Consider the following 23959-nt stretch of genomic DNA (forward strand, 5'->3'; position numbering starts at 1 on the left):
TACTTGTAAATCAAACTAATGGTTGTATCACCATTTTGGTAATGGGATTCTGGCACTAATGAGCAATTATTAGACCTGGAGGATAGTCTGAAAGCTGAGTCTCTTTGGGAGATAAAACAAGGACAGCCTGTCACTGGGTAGAAGCTCTTCCCTGGCGGGGAGGATGAAAAGCCAAGGAATCTGTAGTCCTCTCTGTACTCACTACCAGCAGCTCGGGTTTTCCTTTGTGTTGGGCACAATGACAAGCAGGCTTTCTTTCCTGGCCCAGCTGGACTGCCAGAACTAAAGCTCACAAATTTGCCATGTGGTGAGCAGGGGCTCCCTTTCAGAGCTGAGGAAGGAAGTCAGGTGAAGCCATAAAGCTTAGGGGCTCAGTTCTTCTGAGTTGGGTCCCAGAGTTTCAGTAATTAGCTTTCTGCTCTGAGAGGTGCTGTGTTGAGAGAAGTAAAAGTCAATGAAAAACTTTCTGTGCTCCTAGCAAGACTTTGATGAGGAAAGTAGGAGTCCTGAAGAGAGTCTAACTTGTAAACTACTACCCTGGAGGGCTGTGAATATATATTCTTTGTAGTGTTTGGATTTGGGGGTTTAAAACATGTACTGAGGTGCCATGTGAAGAAGGGCTATATATTCTGGTGTTTGCAAATAAAATGCTTTGTGAAGTTAACTTAAAAAATGGTCTGACATTTTATTAGTCCCTCTCAGAAGAGTTTATTATAGCTTTATCTGAAAGCTTTGTTGAGGATGTGGGAAAGGTTAGTGTGCTTGGAACATTGACACAAAACATTGAGGTTCGGACTTGCCCCTTGGGGCTGTGATTGGTCAGCATGGGAAGGGGACCCATGAGTTTGGGGAGAGAGTGACTGGAAGAGACTAGGGACAGAGCATGTGAATCGGTACCCACGCCCTCAGTGCAGCGGGGCCATCCTATGATGATCTTTGTTGGTTTTTCTCCTTTCACTCTTTGAGACCAGGAAGCCCCTCAGTTCTTGTCATTAGTCAGCTGAAAAGTGGGACATATGTTTCCTCGCACGTCTCAATTCTGATCTATTTGCAGATTCTCTTGGGAGCAGTGTGCTGAGAAAGAACCGGAGGTTACATTTGGTCACAGTGGGAGTGTTGGGAAGTTTTGTTGGTGTTTGACAAGTGCAGGAGGGGTCATCAGAATTCAGGGAATTCAGAAAGGGGCTGTCATTTAGGAATTCTATGTCTAATAACATGATTTTAGAGTAGACAAGTATCTGTGAAGTGGGGATCACAAACCCCAGTTTTATATGGAGAGAAACATTGGGATTCTTAATTTCTACAGGAAAATGATTGTCCATTACTACCTTCTCTAATTATTTGACAAGAAACATTTTTCCCACGACCCATCTGTTACATTAGTGATTTTTTTCCTAATTCAATGTTTACTACTAGTGAAAGAGTTTCCATTGCTTTCCTCAAAACTTAGAACAAATTAATTGCCATATCTTTGGAGGTCAAGTTCTTTCTAAAGTTTTTCTAAAATTTCCTGGGAAGCAGGCAACCTTTCCTTCAATGTGTAGTATTTTTATGATAGAGGGTAAAAAAAAGTAAAAAAGTAAAAAAGTAAAAAAAAAAAAAAAAAAAAAAAAAAAGAACAGTTGTTTCTTTCCTGAATGTTATATTTGTTTGAATTGCACGATAAGGTGTGAGATAGAAGCCTGAGGGGCCCAGAGGAATCCAGCTGGAATATACGAATTCATGAAATGCCTTGCGCATGAAGTGGTGAGATCAGATGTAAATGTGCAGATGTGTGGAGGCTCTAGGCTTAATCCTGTCTCAATTATCCCCTTGCTGAGTTCCATGGACAAATTATTTAACCTCTCTGACTCAGGTGCCTTATCTGAAAAATGGCAGTAATTAAGAGGAGCTGTAATTATAGTCCTAAAGAGTGTAGGATAATGGTAATTTATGATAAAATGGATTGACAACATCATTGGTTTTCTTATCATTGCTCAATCCTCAAAGAGCAATGAATATATTATTTTATGCCTATTCCAGCTAAGAGAAAGATATTAAATATATTGTATGAGAAACTTGGCAATTGTTGTTCAGGGAAAAAATGTAGCTTAGCAAGTATGAACACAATTACAGTTTCTTCTGGAGGCATGTTCTCACTTTTCAGGAATGTTTAAAGCAAGTACTTTATTTTGGAGGGAAAAGGGTAGAAAAGAAAATACTACTAATACCATATAATGGGAAATTATGATCCTATAAAAATTAATACTAAAAAGTGAGATGTTTTGCATTAATTCATGCTCAGTATCTTATGGACATGTTGAAAGAGTGCCTCAATGTTTAAAATAGATTGTCTACAATGTTCATTAAAACATTTGATTATCATGTTAAGTTAAATTAATTCTATTTATCACCCAGTATAATTTCAAACAATGGTTAAATATTGCCAACACATTGGTAGTGTATTTTTACTTTCAGAGTGGAACTTCGTATGGCTTAAAATATTAAAATCTATTTTAAGAGGTATTTTTGTCTTTCTTTCTCTTTGAAAGAATGTGTTAGGGTACAGAAAGACGGCAGCTTTTACAATCAGCCAGCTTTGACTTAGAATGGTCTGTTCCTTCCCACACAGCTCTGAACCTTGGTTTCTTTACCTGTAATACAGATACATTCACCACTGTTTTAGTAAATATTTTTACATTGATCTGTAAGGTTGGATGAATTAATCCATGGAGTGGCTAGCTCAGTTTTTAACACTCTGTGAGGGCTCAGCTCACCTCTTGATGTTTCCTTTGGTTTCTCAGTGAGTGATGCATTAGCACAGCTTCACGTTCAAATACCTGAAGAAGTTCCAAAGCCAGAAGAAAGGAGTTTTTATGCAGTTTTATACAAAAGGACTCTCTTTCTTGTTAAGTAGAGACATCTCTGGCTGGAAGTAGTGTTGCTTATAAGTAGGGGTAAACCTCTGGGTTCTGGAAAGACCATGCTTCCTAATAGACTACCAATAGAGCATGAGTCGTAGTTGAGCTGGGGGAAGGTTATTACATCTGGGAAGGAGTTGGAATTTATTTGCAAAGTAGATTCTGTTCTACTGTGGGTGACAAACATGGTACTGTCTTCTAGAGTATTCTACTAGAAATGTGTGTGTGTGTGTGTGTGCACGCGTGCATGTATGTGTATGTTTGTGTGTGAGAGACTGGGGATTAAATCCAGTACCTCCTACATGCTAAGTAAGTGCTCTTCCACTGTTATTGTCCCCTAATCCATTTATTTGCATTTTTCTAGAGTTCTAGTGATAATTTTTCGTAAGAAGTTCTTTTTCTAATTAAATTCAAGGAATTTTCTGTAAAAATCAATCTTCAAATGACAGATGTAGCATCTTATATTTATACAACTTTATTAGAAGGCTTTGATATATTTTGTTAGATTAACACAATCAAATTATAACAAGAACAAGTATTTCTATTTAATAAAATAAAAAGCTGATGTAGTACATAACCTATCAATGTCCCCTCCATTGCAGTTCTTTTTCCTAAAAACTAGAGATCTGTCAAAAGGTTAGGTTTTTTTTTCTTCTTCAGAATCCACACATTATATATTTTACATATATTTATATATTATATATGAAGAGGTCAACTCATCACTTCCATTATATAACCTTCCCATATCACTCAGTTATCCATTGCTCGTTAGATAGGTTAGTAGTATGGTTACTATAAAACAAACCTCAAAGATTCAGTGCTTTCTTTTGTCTTTAAAAATCTGCTTCTGTTTCACACAAAATCCAACAAGGATGTTCCCCCTTGATGGATGCTCTGGAGTGTTGGGCCTTCCAACCTGTAGCTCTGCCATTCCAGGAGAACCTTTGAATCCTATGTAAAATCTGTGTCTCAGCTTGATAGCGCAGAGTGGGGGAAAGATAGAAGATCACAGATGAAAAGCTTTATCTGTCTGTCCTGAGAAAGATGCACAGTGAGAACTGTCATGAGGCCATGTGTATCTGCAAAGGACACAGTTCCTCAATAAATAAACGTTGCAGACATAAATGCATAAATGATGATGGTTACATTGTGCAAAAGAAAAGGGAATGGCACCCGACGTGTCTAACATTTTAGGACTCGAAGATGGGCTCTTGCATTCAGAGAGAAGCACTGGAGCTATTGGATTCTGGAGATGGATCTGGCTATTCCTTTGGGCAAGTGACTCCTTTAAGACTTGCTGGCTTAACTTATGAAATACAGCAAGAAAGGGGACACTTTATTGGCCAAATGGTATTTTCCAAGAAAAGTGGTAGATACATAACATAAAACGTTTGTATGAAATCTTTATTATCTCACTTGATTTGTGCAGCTAACCCAATGACAGAGCCACATGGTATTAGACTCAAAAAGGTTGGGAGTTGCTGTGGAGTTAGTTCAATTTAATTTGGATTCCTGTTCCATCCACATATTTGCTCATTCTCTTTGGCCTGGTTCATACTTATAGAACCTTACTTTACATCTACACAGTGAGCATCCTAGTGTCAACCTTACAAGGCTGGTGGGAGGAATAAGGAATGAGGTAAGCCCTTTTTTTTGGAAAAGCATTTGAGAGTGGGTGCTCAATTTGTATTAGTCATCGTATATATTGTTTTTAGCATCCAACTATCATTATTACTGCAGAGAAATATCCTCTAGTCTTCACTGACCTTTCACACCTATTGAAAGACAGAAATCATCCAGTCATGGTAAAGTATGGTCCTGAGCTTGAATGTCCTTGCTTGGCCGACTTACAATCGTATATACTTATATCACTAGATAAAACTCATTATATATTGCTCTGAGAAAGATAGTTAATGAAAAATAAGATTATAAAAAAATAGACTCTTAATTCTTTCTGACTATATTCCTAAGTATACCTCTGGAAGATTAAAAGGTTTTGTAGGAGCAGTGCATGACCTGTCTTACCAAAATCTAGCAAATGTCTTTGTAATTGTCTTTATTTTGGTAAATGTGAAGAATGATGGGAAAAATAGTTGCAATATGGAGGAGGATGTTAAAGTAGAAGAATAGTAGGATTTTTTTGTCTGACACACCCTAATTGAATCTTCTAGCTGCACACAAGTGCAAAAAAATCTCTTGCTTTTCTCTTATCCTGATTTTTAATTTTCTTCTACTTAAATTTTTTCTTTTTACTTTTTTCTTTTTGGTGCTGGGGATTGAATTCAGGGTCACACCACCACTGGGCCACATCCCCAGCCCTATTTTGTGTTTTATTTAGAAATAGGGTCTCACTGAGTTGCTAAGTGCCTCGCTTTAGCTGAAGCTGGCTCTGAACTTGCGATCATCCTGCATCAGCCTCCCGAGCCGCTGGGATTACAGGAATGTGCCACGGTGCCCCGCTCCACTTGTTTTTTTCAGAGTGGTTTATAGTTTTCATCTTGGTAAGGACTGGAAAAAGGGAGCCTATCATTAGAGTGTTCATGAAAGCATGGCTTTATGAAGATATATTGGTCACTTCTTCAGACTGTTAGATGTTGAAAAGGATTCCTCATATCTTCAAAAGTAATTGGCATGTTGTGTCTTTGGAATGAGACCTAGCAGTTTTGATTCAAAGAAATGAATCGAAATTGATGTGGTCTTCCACAAGCTGGACAGAATCCAGATTTCTAATAAGGACAGAGGCATTGCCTCATAGTGAGCAATGAGGACATGAAGATAGCTATACCACATGGTCCATATGTTTCAGTGGCACCCTAGGTTCTGTGGACATTAATACCATTGGCAATGAGACATTGCTGGGCAGACACATGACATGATGAAAGCAGTTCTCTGGGAACAAAATTGGTATAGTGATAATTGTTTTCCTCTGTCTGCTCTTCCTGTTCAAAGCCTTATCTCTCTGTTGACTCCCCTCTTTCTGAAGCATCCATCTGGAGGACTTCATTATGAGAAATGCTGTGTTGGCTTCTGAACTAGGGTATAAAATATGGTAGAAGAATAAGAACAATCATGGAATAATTTCCAGAAAGACATTTGTTGTGTTAAATCTCAGCTTTGATTCTACATCTGACCATAAGCTGATCCTTTTTTACAAATGAGAATAAAATCAGGCAATCCTTTGAAAGTTGAGTGCTGTGAGAGTCTGGGATGGAATATTGTTTCCTAGGTACACACTTTCATCACCTGCAGCCTGAAAGAGATTAGGCTTATCACAACTCTAGAAGTTTTTTGTGAATATTAATCCAGAAAAGGTATTTTTAAAGCAAACTGACATCCCCAATGCTAGGAACATTAATGACCATTTAATAAAAATTCTTCCAGTTATTTGTACTTAAGCAAGGTCTACCCAATCATCTTCAGGAGAAGTAAGTCGATAGCAAGTCAGAGCCTTATTAGATTAGAAGATGTGGAATTCAGATTCTAGAGAAGGCCCATTTGATATCTCTGTCCAGTATACCTTATACATGGCTGCTTGTCCTAGACAGGTAGATAGGCCTGTGCCATGTCGTCTTTAGCTACTCTGGAGTATTAGTAAGGATTCTCTAGAGGAACAGAACCAACTTTTTACATGATTGTAAAATGGAGTTTTATTAGATTGTCTTACACAGCCCTTAGGTGGGCAGCCCCACAATGGCCGTCTATAGGCTGGGGAGCTGGAAGTCCAAGAAGTTGATCAGAACAACATTGATCAAAACAACAGGGATCAATGATGCCACCCTAGTTTGGGACCAAAGGCCTGGAAACTGTCTGGAGAGTCTCCGGGCAGAATCTGCTTTAGAAGAGTGAAGGAGCGGGAGTTGAGATCCTAAAGTGATCACAACAGTGATCAAGAACCTGTCAAGAAGCATAGAGCTTGCATCTGCTTCTGCTTCCTTGTTCTTCTGACTCTCTCTGCTTCCGTTTGCTGTCCCATGTGCCAATCATTCCTAGAAACACCCCCAGCAAGACACCCCAAACCGCTTACTTAGTCTTTGGCATTTCCTAACCTTATCAAGTGGACAATTTAGATTAATAATCATAGACAGCAAGAAAACAGCGTAGAAAATAGAGAGGAGCAGGGGAAGAAAGGAAGATGAGGATAGGACGGCAGCAGGGAGGGCTGCCTTTTGAACTCCTGCCTGGCAGACTTTGAGCTGCAAGTGATACTTCTTCTTTTTTTTTTTTTGAGATTCCCATATAAGGTTCATTTTTTCCTGTCTTTCCATGCCGATCCCACCACAATCTGAGTGAATTTGGTTAGAAGAAAAAATGATCCACCCCTTTTGGGAAAACTCAATCATAAAAGAAGTCCAGTTAATTTATGGGCAAATTTACAAGTGTCGTTTACATTACTTTGGGAGCTAGTGCTAGTTTTGAGTAGGATGAAGGCCCCAGGCTTTGGATTGATGTAGCTCAAATTTAGAATTATGAAATTAAAAAAAAATTTTATTTAGATGGAGTGGCTGTAGAGACACAGACCATAATGCCTGCAGCCACATAGGAGACAATGGGAATGAGCATTTTTTTCCTTTGATAGATTCAAGAGTATAGAAAATCTTTTTTAACTGTCTGGAAATTTTCACTATCAATGAAATGAAAAATGGCAACTGGCCCTTTGACCCAGTGCTGAGACTACAATAGGGATTAGGTTGAATTTTAGGGAGAGTCTATTTAAGGAAGACAGAGAAAACTTGGCCCCAGTTAATTTTTGCCATGTTTCTCTGATTTTCAAGAGAATTCAAAATGTAGGCAACATTTTGCCTATAAGGCCTGGCCTTGGCCTTTTCCCTATCTCAACTTCAACTTTCTCTTTCTTTCAATTTAATCTCATGATTTCTTCCCCATGGGTTTAAAATTGTCATTGTTGTATAGTTTACATGAAACACAACTGTGGCCTGATGCAGCTTGGTATTCTATGGTTTGAATTCTCTTGTCTTCTCTGACCTGAAGCCCAGAGCATGTGCAGTCAGTCACTTTTCCCAAGCAAGTAGAACAGCAAATCTGGCCCCAGTCTGAATTATTGTGATTGCTAGTGTGTTTCTCCTTCTGTATCATAGTTGTGCTCATATTGGGCAATCGGTCTTGTGGAAAAAACAATATTTTACATCTGTTAACCCAAGCTCAATTCAAAGTTAAAAGAACTAAAAATGGTTTTTAGTGTTTCAGCAGTTATTATCAAATTCTCTTTCTTGGGGTTACTGCTTGCCTCTGAGCCTTCTCCTTGCTAGATAAAGCAAATGTTGACCAAGACTGGTCTCCCTCATTTATTTGTGGTCAAGTCCATATACATTATTAAAAACCAGAATTTTATAATGAAATTAAACTTGAAATTAAATTAACGCTAGTGTCAGCAATTAAGAAAATATATTTAGTGGAGAACATCAATACTTTTGTTGTAATTGAATTTTATCTTGTATTACTGCTTGTTCCTTCAGGGAATGTCTCTAAGTTTTTCTACTTACATAAATTTCTTGTTCATTTAAAAACTTATAAATTAATTCTGAAACCTGCTCAAAGGGTTTTTTATTCTTTATTACAAACAATTAGCTTATTCAATTAATAGATGAAATTTTATCTGTAGTAATTATTGGGTTTAATTGCTTCAGAATGTCATGTATTGGTGGAAAAAAAATGTATTGCATTTTGTATATAACCACTTTACTTTCCAAGGGCAAGGACTTTATAATTATAAACAGTAAAAAGCCAAATAATGAATCATACGTTGTTTTTCTAAGGCTATGCCCTGGTTCTGCCTGTGGATACAGACATAATATTTTTTATATTTGAACATGAAGCAACTTTGCTCTGAGAAGCCTCATTTTGCATTGTAATAAATGAATGTCTTTTATCATATATCACTCATGCTCATATCCAATATCCTTCACAACTTTATAGAAATTTTAATTCAGCAAAACTTTAAGCCAGTTTCAGAAACTTGAGAATTAAATCACAAATCAACTCTTTATCATGAAATATTTTCATTGTTTCTCAAAGTTATTGCATGTTTTTCTGTACCTTTACAGAGGATAATCCACTCATTTTACCTGCATCTTTGCTCTATGAACATGTATAAAGAGGCAAGTACAACGTCAATCAAACCTGCTTGGATGTTGCCTTATTAGGTGAACTTAGGTGAACACACTTTTATGATCATAGTCTTCCACTAGAGAATATATATTATATCATTTAGAATCATATGTGCTTACCAATTTGCATATCATATCTGTTTCCAAGAGACACAAAGTTAACATTTGATTCTGACAACTGGCTTTGCTTTTAGTTGTCATCTTGTGATATGAAAATATGATGTATTTTCAAGACTTGGAAATTTTATTATTTTCTAAAATTATTTTTAAAATTTAATTTTCTAGCTGATACCTAAACACCTAAAACTTGTACACAATAATGATGTTTTGATATATACAATGCATAATATTTAAATCAGACTGAACCTATCTGTCTCATCAATCACCTGACAAATGGCAAAAATATTCAGTATTCTTTTCTCTAGGTTTTCGGGATGTACCATACGTGCCTGTTCTCTCTAGAAACTTCTTACTTTGGTATGACTATAACTTAGTCCCCATTGATCAACCTCCCCTTATCCCTACTCTCCCAGATTTTATATTTCTGCTCTAGCAAAGAGTTTGTGAACAATGATTTTATGCAATTAACATTTTCCTTCAAGGTGGCATAAAACCTATCCCTCATCTTTTCCCCCAACTCGGTGCATCAACTAACACTTTTGTACCACTCACTTCTCACTAAAATCATGAATGTATTTGGAAAAGCATAAACATATGTGAAAGGATTCCTCTATTTGTTTGCTACCACGAAACAGAGGAAAAAGGGGGCTTGTTGAATGATCTGCATTATGACTGGTGAAATAAGAAAAATACCTGCAAAGGGACTTCTAGTGCAGTGCCCCAGAGCAGCAAATACATTCTCAAAACGTGATTATAAGGAGGTTCTACCAGTGAGTAAGTGATATATATTTGGAGATGAGATAAGTGGGAGGTATTAATAGACAGCAAGAATGAAATAATGCATTGCTCTTATTGTAATTATTATCATTCACTTTTGGATATGATCTCTATTGAGATACTTTACCCATTGAATATTTGGCTAACAACTCCAAGAAGGAAGCCAGGAAGGAGATAAAGTGAAGAATAATGAGGAATTATCTTTGCAATTCAGTCTCAGAATATTAAAGTCCATCACTGAAACCATTCTGGTGCCCTATGAGTGTTCTTGTGGATGACAGGTAAGGAAGTTGCCTTGAGGATAGAAGTTCTGACGGGGAAATGAGGTGGCCAGCTCTGCTCTGTTGACCTCCCTTTTCGTTTCCAAGGTGGAATCCATCTTCAGAGGCTGTTAAATGGGATAAAATTTGATTTTATCATATAGAAAATAGTGGCCACATTTTCATTGCAAGGATGAGATGAAACAAAGCAGGAATGGAGCCCAGATGATCCTGCACTCATTCTGAGGAAAGGCTGCAGTTATGGAGCTCTTGTCCTTGATAATAGTGAAAAAGAAAGTGGTAGAGGAAACAAACAAAATGAAGTCAAAGTGTGTTCTCTCCTCCAGAGTTTTCATCTTTTACCAACCTTGGCATCTTTCAGAGGCAAACTGCACCACTCTTACTTCATGTGGGACACTTTCCTGTGTCAGTGTTTACATAAAGTGAAAAAAAAACAGTGATTATGTGTGTGTGTGTGTGTGTGTGTGTGTGCTCGTGCGTGCATACACGCACGTGCTTGCCACTGTAGGCAACTCCAAGGTTAGCTATGAGAGAATTTAGTGCGATGACTGGGGCGCAGACTAAATTTTGCAATTCTAAGTCCAATTCTGCCTTCTATTAGACCTCTGATACTCTACTTTTAACTTAACTTTCCAAATCTTATTTTATTATATAAAAGTAGAAAAAAAAATACATGACATTATTACATTTAAGGAAATTGATACACTCTGTACCCATAGAGTTCCTAGAACTTCATTATGTGCAATAAATCATGGTTGCCTGGTATTATTATATTGCTGATGCTATTATTATTAGATTTTGATAATCCTCCACTCCAACATATATTTTGCCAACTTGGTTTAGAACTTTTATAAAATCATTGAAGAAAGTTTTGAGTTCATTCCTTTTACATCAATCAAGGATTTCAAGATGTGAGTTTATTCCTTTTTTTCACCACTTTTGCTTGAGTGACATTATTGATACATAAAAAAGTATTCTTCAGTAGTACTTTTATAATTTTATGTTTTGAAATAACATGATAAGGACATGTAGCAAGTTTCAATGACTTAATCATTGACATGTGATATTTGCATATATATAAATAATATACATACAAATACATGAGTACATTGCACGTGTATGAGAGATAGATGGACTATACTTGGAATAATTTGCTAACATCAAAATCTGATTCCTCCTCCACAAACCTCAATTAATTCTTTACTTGTGTGCTGCATCCAGTGAGGATGGTCAGAGAGTGGGAAGAGCCAGACCTTGAGAAAATGCTTCTACGCTATCTTGACAGTTCTGAATTTCTCAGACTATCTCCTATCAGGATCAGCTGGAAAGCCTAATTAAACTAAGCCCGACTTTACCCAGATCTAAGTCATAAAAGACTTGTGGAACATTGATTTGTCACCTAATATAAGCCACAGGGCCCAGGATTGATGCCCAGAGTGTGAAAGTGGTGTTCTTGGCGGTAGATCACCCAGGTATGACTCATGTGGTGTTACAGGCTCAGTTTCAGGTTAGGTGCCTCCTGTGGTTCATAAATTCCAGGAAATAATTTTTTAAACCATGTACAATTTGGGCTATTGTTGGATTCAAGTGAGCCAAACTGGAATGAGATCATTCATTAAATCAAGGAATTTAAAATTGCCTTTCCTGAAAATACTCAGAAAACATTACATCCATTTGTTTCTTCACTCATTCATCTTATGAACATTGATTGCGTATCTCTGCTCTGCTAGAGGTTGAGAGTGTTCACAGAGCACGTAATCCACTGGGGGTAGAAGAGCTTATGTTCTTAATAGTGTCCACTTTTAAAGAGTTGCCAAATTATTCATTTAATCCTCAGAAAAACTGAGGTTTTTATTATTTTCATTTTATGAATAAAGAAACAAGGTCTTGGAAACGTTATGTAACTATACCCTGGTCTCACAATTGATAAATGATAAAAATATGTCATCTTATCCATTTTGTACTGTCTCCTAAGAAAATAGAAAATCAAACACACACAGAGAGATGCACAAATAGATGGATTTTATTAAAGAAATAATGCATAGTGTATTAGCTTGGCATGAGTCTTTATTGTCACTGTTTAGCAGGGTAATTGAAGCCATCCTCTATTCCTGAAAGTGACTTGTGATTTGATACTTGCTTAAAAAACATCACTATAAGATTGAAGGGTTAGGCCATTTCCTCCTTTTACAGGCACAAGAAATGAGCAACAGATTTTAATTTGAAACTCTATTTTTCTTTATAGCCATGCCAATTTTTAAGACATTAATTTATGCTTTTAGTTTTTTGATAGTGTGTTTTACATAATTGATTATGCAAGCAAGTACAGATACATAAAATCAAAGAGCATATGTGACTTAATATACAGCATGTGATGTTTTGCATCATGTGCCTCATAGTTGATCAGACTGTTGTGTGTCAAAGGGGATGTTCAGATCTACAAAGAAAAAGGAAGGAGATAATGTAGGTCTGCAATTTTGCATTGAAAAGCAACTCAAGACAGGGTTCTCGTTCTGTGGACTTATGTATATCACAACTAAATTTAGACATGGGAAATAAACACTGAAACTTCAGTACATGCCTCGGGTATAGACTTGCTTAAAATTTCTTTCATAAAACATACATTCTGAGTCAACCTTATGATAAACAAGGAAGAATTACAAGAGAATAATTCTAAAAATACCCCAAAGACCACAGTTAAAGATGAAAAAAATATAGGCAAAGCACCACAGAATATCTTAAACCTATACAAAAGGCGCATGTTACTTTTAATAATATAATCAAAGTATAGAAGCTAGAAACATTTTTTTTAAATATTTATTTTTTAGTTGTAGTTGGACATAATACCTTTATCTTATTTATTTATTTTTATGTGGTGCTGAGGATTGAACCCAGGGCCTTGCATGTGCTCGGCAAGTGCTCTACCACTGAGCAACAACCCCAGCCCTAGAAGCTAAAAACATTTTACCTATAATCTTTAATTCTCATAATTTCTCAAGCAAGAAACAAGGTATATGATTTACACTACATCATCCAAGTGATACTGAAGGCCCAGGTCAAATTCAGTCCAATAGTATTGAAAATTCTTTCTACTTGCTTTGGTCTTGCACACTTATATTATCTGTTCTAATATCTTTATTCTGGCCTGTATTTCAGATTAGGAGGGGTGGAAAACATTTACTCCTGACTCATTCTCCTAGTGTTGAATCTAAACTGTTCAAAGTTAAATAAATGGTATTTATAATAATGAAGTAATATGAGTTATATGACTGTAACTTTTTAACATTAAGCATAAAAATACTGTTATGTTGGACCACCTATACAAATTTCCAAAATAGAAATTATTGTATACAACATACATAGGGCAATCCATAATCATTCAATGAAAAACTTTTATTTTTCTGTGTGAAATGTTTGTGATTTGACACTAAGTAGTGAAGCAATTTTATTAGTGATGATCATGTTGACAAATACAGGGGATTATAACCTGCTCGCTCTATGTCAACTTCAAAAGGTTTACTGAGGGCTAACACTGTAGTCTACACTTTGCAACGTTGCCCCTTCCTTCCAAAATATAGCTGGAAAAATATCAGAAATGTAATTCACTAAAATTGCGGGGGATTTCTCAAAATAAATTGTGAGTTTTAGGTTGACTCACAAGACTGACATGACAAAAGTAACTATGGCAGCCTTATTAAAGAGGTGGAGGGACCTGGTATGACACCTCGTATGGAGCAAATGTAAGCCAGGTAATCTATTTTGTTTCTTTAATTCCAAAATTACTTTTTTCCTTATAGAGATGGAATTATAACATGCACATTTAGCATACCCAAGGAATTTTTATATATGAATCGTTACAACAAATCTGAAACCTAAGTTTAATGAGCCAAACTTGATATGAAAAATATTGTACACATGTAAATCGATGCTCTTCATTTTTTATACTCCTTTTAATAGTACCAGTATCAATGTATTTTTGCCCATCATCTATCAAACTGTTCTAGAAAGTACCTATTTTAAGGTCAATTGACCATTTACGTAGTTGAAAGCATGTTTAGGGAAAACCATGATGATAAAGCAATAGTAGTTTGATCCAATAACTATTTACTAGAGTGAAGATAAGTGGAAATTTGACAATTTTTGTGTTTAATTTATCCATTCAAAATGACTTTTCCCACTTTAATAGGTCTAGGATACTATTTTCTTGACCTTTTTAGATGCTGTATTAATCATAATAAAGTGGTTATTTATTTATTAATTAACTGCATTTTTTATTTCATATGATCATTCAGGGGTTATCTTGGGTTTTTTTTTCCCTGAAAAGGGCCAGATTGTAAATATTTTAAGCTTTGGGAGCCATATGATCTCTGTCTCAACTTAACTCTACTCCATAGGCAATATGCCAACAAATAAGCATGCTTCTGTGCCAAAAAATTTATTTATATACACTGCCATTTGCATTTCATGTAATTTCCATGTGTCACCAAACATTATTCCTTTGATTTCTTTTTTAGCTGTTTAAAAATGTAGGAAAAAAAATATATTGCGCAAGGTCTGTCCAAAAATAGACAGTGAGCTGTGTCTGGCCTCTGGGTTTCAGTTTGCCAGCCCCTATTCACTGTCTTGAAGATAAGTGGAAAATAGCCACAGGACTTACTTGTTTATTTTTCTGTATGTTATATTAGTGAAGATTCAACCTCTTTGTCCACTAAAGGGAAGAGGAAGAACATTCTTAATGAGAGCAATAGTATCCCTGGCTGGCCTCCTGGCTCCTTGGTCAGGGAGGGCACAGGTGCAAGCTTCTCACTCCTCCCAAGATTCCCGAGGTTGCTTTGGGTCACTCACACACTTCTCCACTGCCTCATTGCTTCACCAGTGCCATGCCTGGTCTTCTGGAGACAATTTTTGTGCGGTGAAGAGAAAAGGTAGAGATTTCAGGTAGCTCTAACTTCATTTTTGTCCTGGGAACAGCTTTTACTTCCAGTGCTGGAGATGATAATTTCTTATGAAGTGGGCAACCAGGAGGACGAAGTTGACACACACAGCCCAGTGTGAGATTGATAGATCATCCCCCGCCCAGATCATCTGGAAATGAGTATAGATTATTTAATCTATTTTTGAGAAATATTCACAGTTTCAACACTTATCTCTGAACTTAATTCCAAAGTCAATAGGCACTGCTTAACATTGAATTTAGTCTCCTAAGTCCTTGATAAATCATTATTTTTCAAATACTAAGGAAGGCACAAAAAATAATAATTTGAGATATGCATATTCACATCAGTTTTGTGCTCATGTCATTTTTAATGTTGAAGTTCTCTTAGTGCTTATTTTAGAGTAATATTTTGCTGTCTATGATTTAGATATTTTGTAAAATTGAGTATTTTCCATATATAGTAGAGATTTCTTATTGTATTGCATTGCTATTCATTTCTTTGAAGAAAATATATTCTTGATCTCAGGTAGCCCTTAATTTTCATTCTTAGATGAAGTAATTATTGACATGAACTAAAGACTCCTCCTCATTCACACCAGTATTTCAGGAGCACCCATGGGGTTGCTACAGTATATGAAATATTCCCACTTCGTATGGCTTTAGTTCACTGCCCCCATACCATGTATAAAGTGTGATATATGTACGAATATGCATAATATATGTATACATGATGTACTATATATATATATATATATATATATACAAAATGTGCATGTGAAGTATACACAAATACAAATATTATATCCATATGAACTACATTCCATAGTCTTATACTATATATATATGGCTTTTCAATGTAACCCAAATAGCAGGATCTCAATCAAGTTATTTAACTTTCCCCCTTATACAGTTTGCTTCTGTTTAAAAAATAAAAGACACTATTAAAATGAATATTTTGAGAGAATATAGTCTTTTCACTTTATTTTTTAATATGTATATATTTTAAATTTTTGATTTATGGAAAAGCTACAAAGAGTACTAAAAATTCCATTATGATCCATGCTCTCTGTTTTCCCTGTGGCTAAGGCCTTACCTTTCTATGGTTCATTCTGTTGTAACTAATGAATCAATATTCAAACATTAGAATCAGGTACAGTACACATCACTCTAATTTCCCTAGTTTTTATCTAATGTAGTTTTTACTGTTCCTCAGTCCCTTCTAGAACAGCAGATGTATTGCTTTTAGTCATGGGTTTTCTCTTTATAACCCCTAGGTTTTGATAGTTTCTCAGACTTTACTTTTTTGGATAACTTTGACAGCATTAAGCTGTTTTGGTCTGGTATTTTTGTAGAATGTCCCCTATTTTGAGTTTTTCTAGTACTTTTTCTATTAATTAGAGTGTAGTAAGGGGTTGGTGGGGGGAAAGATAGGAAAAGTAAAGGACTATCATTGTAACAAACATACATAATATCAATATGACTTATCATTGTTCGTCTGTTGATGGTGAACAATTGCTTTGCCTGTCTGGGCTACTGTAACAAAATGCTACAAACTGGGTAGTTTATAAACAATAAAAAGTTATTAATCACAGTTCTGAGAAGTTCAAAATCAGAGTGCTACCATGGCTGTATTTGAGGGCCCTCTGGCAGGATGCAGGCTTTAACTTGTTGTACTCAAACACGGAAGGTAGAAAAGAGCTTCCTTAGGACTTCGGAAGGTCTCAGCTCTTAGTACCATCACCACAGAAGTGAGAATTGCAGCATGTGAACTTCTGGAAGGCGAAGCGAGTCAGCCACAGGACCAGGGTTTCCCACTATGGGGCTACTCCTCTCCCCTTTTCTGTACTGTACTCTTTAGAATGAAAGTGTTGTGTAGATCATGCAGCTGGTGGAGATTTTGGTTTTGCCTCCTTGGCAGGGAACTTCACTAGATTTTATTTTCATATACTTATTTAAGAATATTATCTCTGCTGAATTACACTAATATAAAACTCTCATCTAGGAGATATGTGTTCATAATTGAACAATCATCTTATAATAATTTCCCAGTGTGTATTTACCCTCCCCTGTGTACAGTTTTCATATTAGTTTATAGTCACCCATCCTAACTCACATCACAAAAATATTAAAGAAAATTAAGTAATACATAATGTAATGTTTGTGTGAAAAAATAAATAAAATACAAATGGGGGGGGGATGCTGTAAGGAATATTTGCCTTAAAGAAATTTGGAGATTTTCCAATTATGTTGAAATGTGCAAACACAAGACTTTATTAAGAATAAGATTATTGGGAGAATTTTTTGATAGGCAAAATAAATTGTTCAATGATGATAGGTTTTTTACAATTAATAATTTTATGAGGGGTTAGAACTTTGTTATGCATGTTGAACTTCTAAAATGGATGAGATTAAGGTCTTGCCTTTGGGAATTCTTTGTTATACATACCATTATGACAGTTTATAGTCATTCAATAAATTTTTCTTATATTTCCACCTAAAGAGAGTTACTGTATTTTTATTCCATGGGTCATGATATTAGAAAACATCACAGGTCTTTCAAATAATCTTTGAGCTGCTTTGTCAATCTCCTGTTGGAACACAAAACAGTTCATTATATTAACTCAACAAACACCTATCATTTTATGTAAATATGAATGTCCATGGCCAAGGTCTTAAGCTAGGGACCAGAGGACATTAAAAGGCATATACATGGCCCATCCTTCTAAGACACTTTGTATCAAGTTAGGCACATTATAACATATTTATTTAAGAATATCATCTTTTGGTTCCTTGAGTCAGATTAACACTTTTATTCACAATAAAACTATAAATACATTTGCATTATGCCACCTGGAAATGGCAATATAGACCATAATAACTATTATAATTTTTAAATAATTTTCAAGAGATGGAGCACACTGTACTAGAAAGAATATCAACCTTGGAGTCAGACAGCTGGGTGTCACTTAATAACTGTGACATTGACGTAGTTCCTTAAAACTTCTGACACTCAGCTTTGTAATTGTGGTGCATAGATAAATCCTAGCTTTCAATGAAGTGTGGAGGAGGTAACACCACATAGAGTTCTTTGCAGAGAGGGCAGACAGACATGTCAAGCTACCAGGCTTTTGCCAGTAATAGGCAAATGCTGTACTTTTTTTAAGTGAGAAGGACTTCATTATCACTTTAAACCTCAAACCAGCTTCTGAAAGTGAGGTATTGCCAACTACATTGTTCAGTTAAAGAATGTAGTTAAAGAAGCTGAGTGAATAATGGAAATTTGGCACGTCCAGGATTTGAATCTCTATTTTTCTGGCTTTAGGTCCTGCCCTCTCCCTAAAGGTTTAGGATTGGTGATAATTCTATGAGTTTTGTTCAAACCAAATAATCCTTGCCTGACTTTGGGCAAGATAGGCAACTTCTTGAAGACTTAGCTTCCTCATTCATGCATTAAAGACATTGTACCAATTTATCTTCCCAGTCCTGTCCATTACCTGTACACATTGAGAGGCCGCGTGGTGTAGTTAAAGGAACAGGTGCTAGAAATGAACTCTTTTGTTCAAATACTGACTTCCAATCATTGGCTCTATTACTTTGGGTAAAAGTCCAAAATATAAGTGTCATTTTATCATCACTATTTGGGCTACCAAATAGTATTTATTTCAGAGCATCTCTCTTGTGAGGAATAAATGAAATAACCCATGCAAAGTACTTAGAATGAGATCTGATATAGATTAAGTATTAGGTATTTGCTTTTCTGTAACATCAAGTTCAGTATCTTCAAGTGAACTACTTTTACTCTGCAAATCATAGAGTAGATTTGCTTAAACAATTAAATTCAAGCTTCTCCATTCCTAGCTGGGCTCATGGGCCAGTCTCACTGCCTTTTGCTTGAGACAGAATCTATTCCAATGAAAGTTACTAACACACATTGTACCTCTCATACCTGGGATTAGTGTTTACCTGTCTAGTAATACATGTGCACGTACCAAAGCATAGTTCACTCTGAACTTTCTCCCGCTAACCCAATTGACCTGATGAATCTTTTCCTATTTCTGGAACTAATCAGGATCTTTGTCCATGTAGAGATCAATGATTCTAACTCAACATTCTCTGAAGTATCAAAACCTTCTTTACAGTCGAATTATTGAAGCATTTATATTCCAAACATAAGGTGTACACTGAAAGTCATTTCAAGAGGAAGAAATATTTAAAATATTTATTGTATTCCATGTATTTATAAACAATTCTAAGGTTTTAAAATTCATTTCAAGAATGAAAATGTTCATTAACATCTTTGCACCATATCACATTTATGTTAAATCTCAATGAAAAATAATTCCAATAATTGAATTTAGATTTATTAGGACCAATAACACAATGGAGCTAACGTGAAAGGAAAAGGCAAAGATCTAGCAAATTGTTTAAAAAGATAAACATTTTTAAAAAGTTTTATTTCCATATTGGTAAAATATGTATGCCTGAATAATTATTAAATAATATCATGATTTTACCAATTTCAAAACAAAGATTTTTAATGGTTTCCATGGCTACATTTTGCTTTGTAGGAATTAATGTATTTTCCATTCATTTCTGAGAGTTTTTAAAGGAGGTGTAGAAACAGCTGACATTTTTCTAAATGACAACTAACAGTGCAAAATATGCTTCCATTCCATGTTTTCTTCAGTATTCACTCTTTCTTTTCTGCTAGGTGGCTTGCATGCAGTGGTTTCATGGAGACCATACAATGCTTGAGATGATTGAGAAAAAGCGTTGCTTGTGCAAGGAAATAAAGGCTAGACAGAAAACGGAAAAGGGCCTTTGCAAACAGGATAGCATGCCTATCCTACCCAGCTGGAAGAAGAGCACAGGTGCAAAGAAGTGCAGCCCTCCGCCATATTCTAAACAGCAAACGGTATTCTGGGACACTGCCATCTGAGCTTGGGGAGGATGGATGGCGGCAGCTCCTGGTTACTTACTACCCAGAGGGAGGTCTACCAGTCACGTGAAATATATCTTCTCTGTTGGAGTGGAATGCCACAGGAAGCTGTGCTTACTTGTGGCACATACAAGATAAAATGTATATGTCTTTGCAATTAAGGCACATTATTTATCCCGGATTATTTTGAATCCAGAAGATATTAAATTGTAAATATTTTACTAATTTATGGGTGACACCTGAAATAATACACACTATACATATATATATATATATATAAATACAGAAATATCAAGTTTACTATATGATATAATTTCGGTATTAACTGGTTTGTTATCTCTTTTATATGTAACCCCTTGATGCCTTTTACTATTAATTTTTGCATTTAAAATGTTTTTTTTTCTCTCCTGCCCACATTTGGCTTGTGTATAGTAACTCACAGCTACACATCATATCCAGCCACATAATATAGGATCTGGTGCTAGTAATGTAAAAATTGAATATCATATTTGTGAAGAGCATCTGCTGCTTTTTAAGTTTCTCAAGGTTTGACAGGAAATGAATGCAAATGTGATGTTAACTTAGACATCCATATTACATTGACACCAATATTTTTCTTTCATGAGAATTTCTCTTCAATATCCTATTCTTTAAAATAAAAAAATGGTTAGACTACAGAGAAAGTTCTTAGGATATATTTGGACATCCCAGCAGGAAATTTTTCCTTCACAAATGACTTTAGGGACATGTGTCCTTGCATCATCATGGATCTGATTGGAGGAGACCAGGGTTCACTGTGACAATGGAAGGAATAAGGAGTCAGATGCTGGTGAGGGTGACTGCTGTGGAGCACATGAGGCCACTGACATTGTGGCCACGCCATCAGTAACCTTTCATGTGCATGATTGTTTCCTTTAGAAAAAGAAACAAACATTCAACTAGACTAGTTTACATATCTACGTACACTAAATGCCAATCTTTCTCAAAATTTAATCCCATTAATGAAAAAGTATTTCTTGCTTTTTTAAAACTAATTATCCAATTTTGGGGTCATAATCCGTACATGACCATCACACCCATTCTGACCAATTATGACTCCATGACCAAAGAATGATGATCACTTCTTTATTTTGTTTCAAGGAAGAAACAGGAAATGCAGGGGATAGAGGATAAGGTGGATTCGATTTTATGTGGTGATGAAATTTAAGTTTTTTTTAAAAAAATCATATATATCTTTTAAAAGTAATTTGTTAGTTGAATATAAATGTTGCCACGGATAAATAAAAAAGGAAAGTATCACATATATTTTGTATATTTAAATTACTATTTATGCTTCCTAAAATTGACAGTATGTGGTTCTTCGTTAACAATCAATTTAGTATTATATTTCTCAGAGAAAAAGTGTGTGTTTGAAGTTATTGTCACAGTAGTTTTCCATGTAAGGGTATTGACAGCAATAGTACCATGCTGCTCAATAAAACCAAATATAACAGGAGTTGGGGAATTTTTGTAATCTATATTGACAGAAACTTAGTAATGCTTTATTGGTAATAGTTTCTTTCAAGAGCCTTTGAAATGCTATAACATAATTTTTTAGAGTTTTATAATTAATGTATATTTTGATGTCCAATTAGAATTCTGAAAGAATAAAGGAAAAGGTAAGTGGGAGCAAGTGTGTATTTGTGTGTGTGTGTGTGTGTGCACGCATGTGTGCAAAAGAATTGTATACATAAAATTCTTACTGAAGATTTAGGTTTTGCTTGTATAAGTGAGGTGTTGAAAAAAGCAGAATCATAAATACAGGATATCTCAGAAAGGTCATAAGTAGCTTAAATGAATCCTGCTTCCATGTTTCATCAGCTATAGATTGTATTTCAAACCCAATAATCAATGGATCACAAATTTATGAATAATGAAAATGTGTAAGATAAAATAATAATTGGATACAATGTGTTTATGTTATCTTCACTTAAATGATCACGACTACACATATACAACCCAATCAGTCAAATATAAGACATCGATTTTTAGTTTCTTTATGATCTATATATTTAGGCTTAGTATGTTAAAGATTATTCTTCCTTCAAAATTTATATTTAGGTAACACCTTCCTATTAGGAGATACAGGTGTATTTCTCAGATGCTGATCTTGCTCATATCTCTCTGAATTAGGCAGAAAATATTTTTAAATGCCAGTCCCTTTACAAGAAGCATATACTTGTCAAGATTGATTCATGTTGAACTCAGCCCTTCCCATTTGTTCCATCCAACATATGCTATGGCAAGATTTCATGCACTTCTCTTTCAAAAGTTCTTTTCTGAGGAGGTTTGAAAGTTTGACCTTAGAGAAACACTTCCATTTATTTCTCTAGATGTTTCCCTACATGGAAAGTAACTGAAATATCTGGAAAAGTGACCTCTGTTACTCTGTGCCTATACAATATAGAGTTGCCCATGGTGGCAAGAGCCATTCTCTAGTCAATTTCCTCAGTGCATGGTATTTCTCTATATGAAGAAATGGGGGCCATTAGCATAGAGAGAAAGGTAAGCTGACTCTCTGACAGTACTAAATCAGGACACCTCCCTGTGTGAATCTGGTCAGAAGATAACCTGCAGGCAGTACACTATGCCATGATAAAGCTCATACTTTCAGCAGTGCCAAAGAACAAATCATATCATGGCACAGTTATCAGGTTGAAAGAGCTCAGATCTATAAAAAACAATCTTTTTTAACAGCAAATTCTATAGAAATAGAATTTTATTGGCTGTCAGCAAGATGCTTTTATTTGTGAAATACTTCTTAGCAGAGAAGAAACAAATTTCTTTAAAAATGATGGAAGGGAAAAATGAAATACTGCGTTTTTTCCCAGTCAGAGAAGCCTAAGTCGACTACCTGTGGTATTACAGTGGTCCCTCACGAAGACACTGCCAACATTTTCCCCTCAGTTGTGCTAATGAAGCAAATTTGGAGTGAAAAGTGATGGACTTGCATTAATAAAGGTTCATGTTCACCCATATTAAATAATTGACAGAGTAGAACACAACACCACGAGACTAAAATCCCTCTGTTATATATGTATATACACGCTTTCAAATGCACAGTGATTGAATACAATTAGACACCACTTCACTTTTGAACATAGTGACTCTGTTTCAAAATAGTGAACGATTTTTTTGATTGCTTCTAGAAACAGAAATTGTTTTTTCTTACTCGATTTTGACATAGGTGTGGGTCTTGACATAAAGAATTTGGTTTGATTTTTTTGACTGAGTTGTTTAGTAATCAAATCAATCAAACCTAAATGACCTTACTAGGTTTTGTTCTAACTGAGACACCAGAACAATGTGTATACAAACTACAAGTTCATATCACCTACATGGTACAGCAAGTCGGTAGAGTTTGTAAAATGACTATGCTTATGTGAGAAATCAAGAAATGATTTAAATAGTATGCGATTCTGAGATGAAGGGTAACTCATACTTGCAGTAGAGTACAAGGTAGACTAGCATCACAATGCATTGTGTCATGAACGTAAGTGGAAATAAAAGAAAAACTGTACCTGTAGTGTTGACATGATCTCACTACATCTTCCTTCTATGGGAGAATAGAGAGTTAATTGAAAAATATGGACAATTTGCTCTTATCCCATTATTTCTTTAGCTGTTCATTATTGAGCAACTTACTAATCATTTTTTTAAAAGTTTCTCAAGCACTTGGAATTAAACATGGAAAAAGATGTGATCCTTGCCTTCAAGGAGGTAAATTATGCAATCACTAATGTTTTCAAAATAAAGCCAGTTTTTAGAAGATACACAGTTTCATATGTTTAACAGCTTTTATGTGTTTATATAGCATTCTCATTTTCTTCAGCTCAAGTGTA

The 23959-nt window shown here is 35.5% G+C and overlaps 1 protein-coding gene across 1 annotated transcript in view; it reads left to right on the forward strand.

Annotated features, from left to right (window-relative positions):
- Nyap2 (neuronal tyrosine-phosphorylated phosphoinositide-3-kinase adaptor 2) overlaps positions 1 to 20078 on the forward strand; it is a 233892-nt gene extending 213814 nt beyond the window's left edge. The window contains exon 6 of the mRNA XM_077799600.1: positions 19851 to 20078. Coding sequence (XP_077655726.1) covers positions 19851 to 20078 — 228 coding nt within the window. The remainder of the gene's footprint in view (positions 1 to 19850) is intronic.
- Positions 20079 to 23959: the final 3881 nt, after the last annotated feature.

This window comes from Urocitellus parryii, chromosome 1 (genome assembly GCF_045843805.1).
Source record: "Urocitellus parryii isolate mUroPar1 chromosome 1, mUroPar1.hap1, whole genome shotgun sequence".
Taxonomy (NCBI): Eukaryota; Metazoa; Chordata; class Mammalia; order Rodentia; family Sciuridae; genus Urocitellus; species Urocitellus parryii.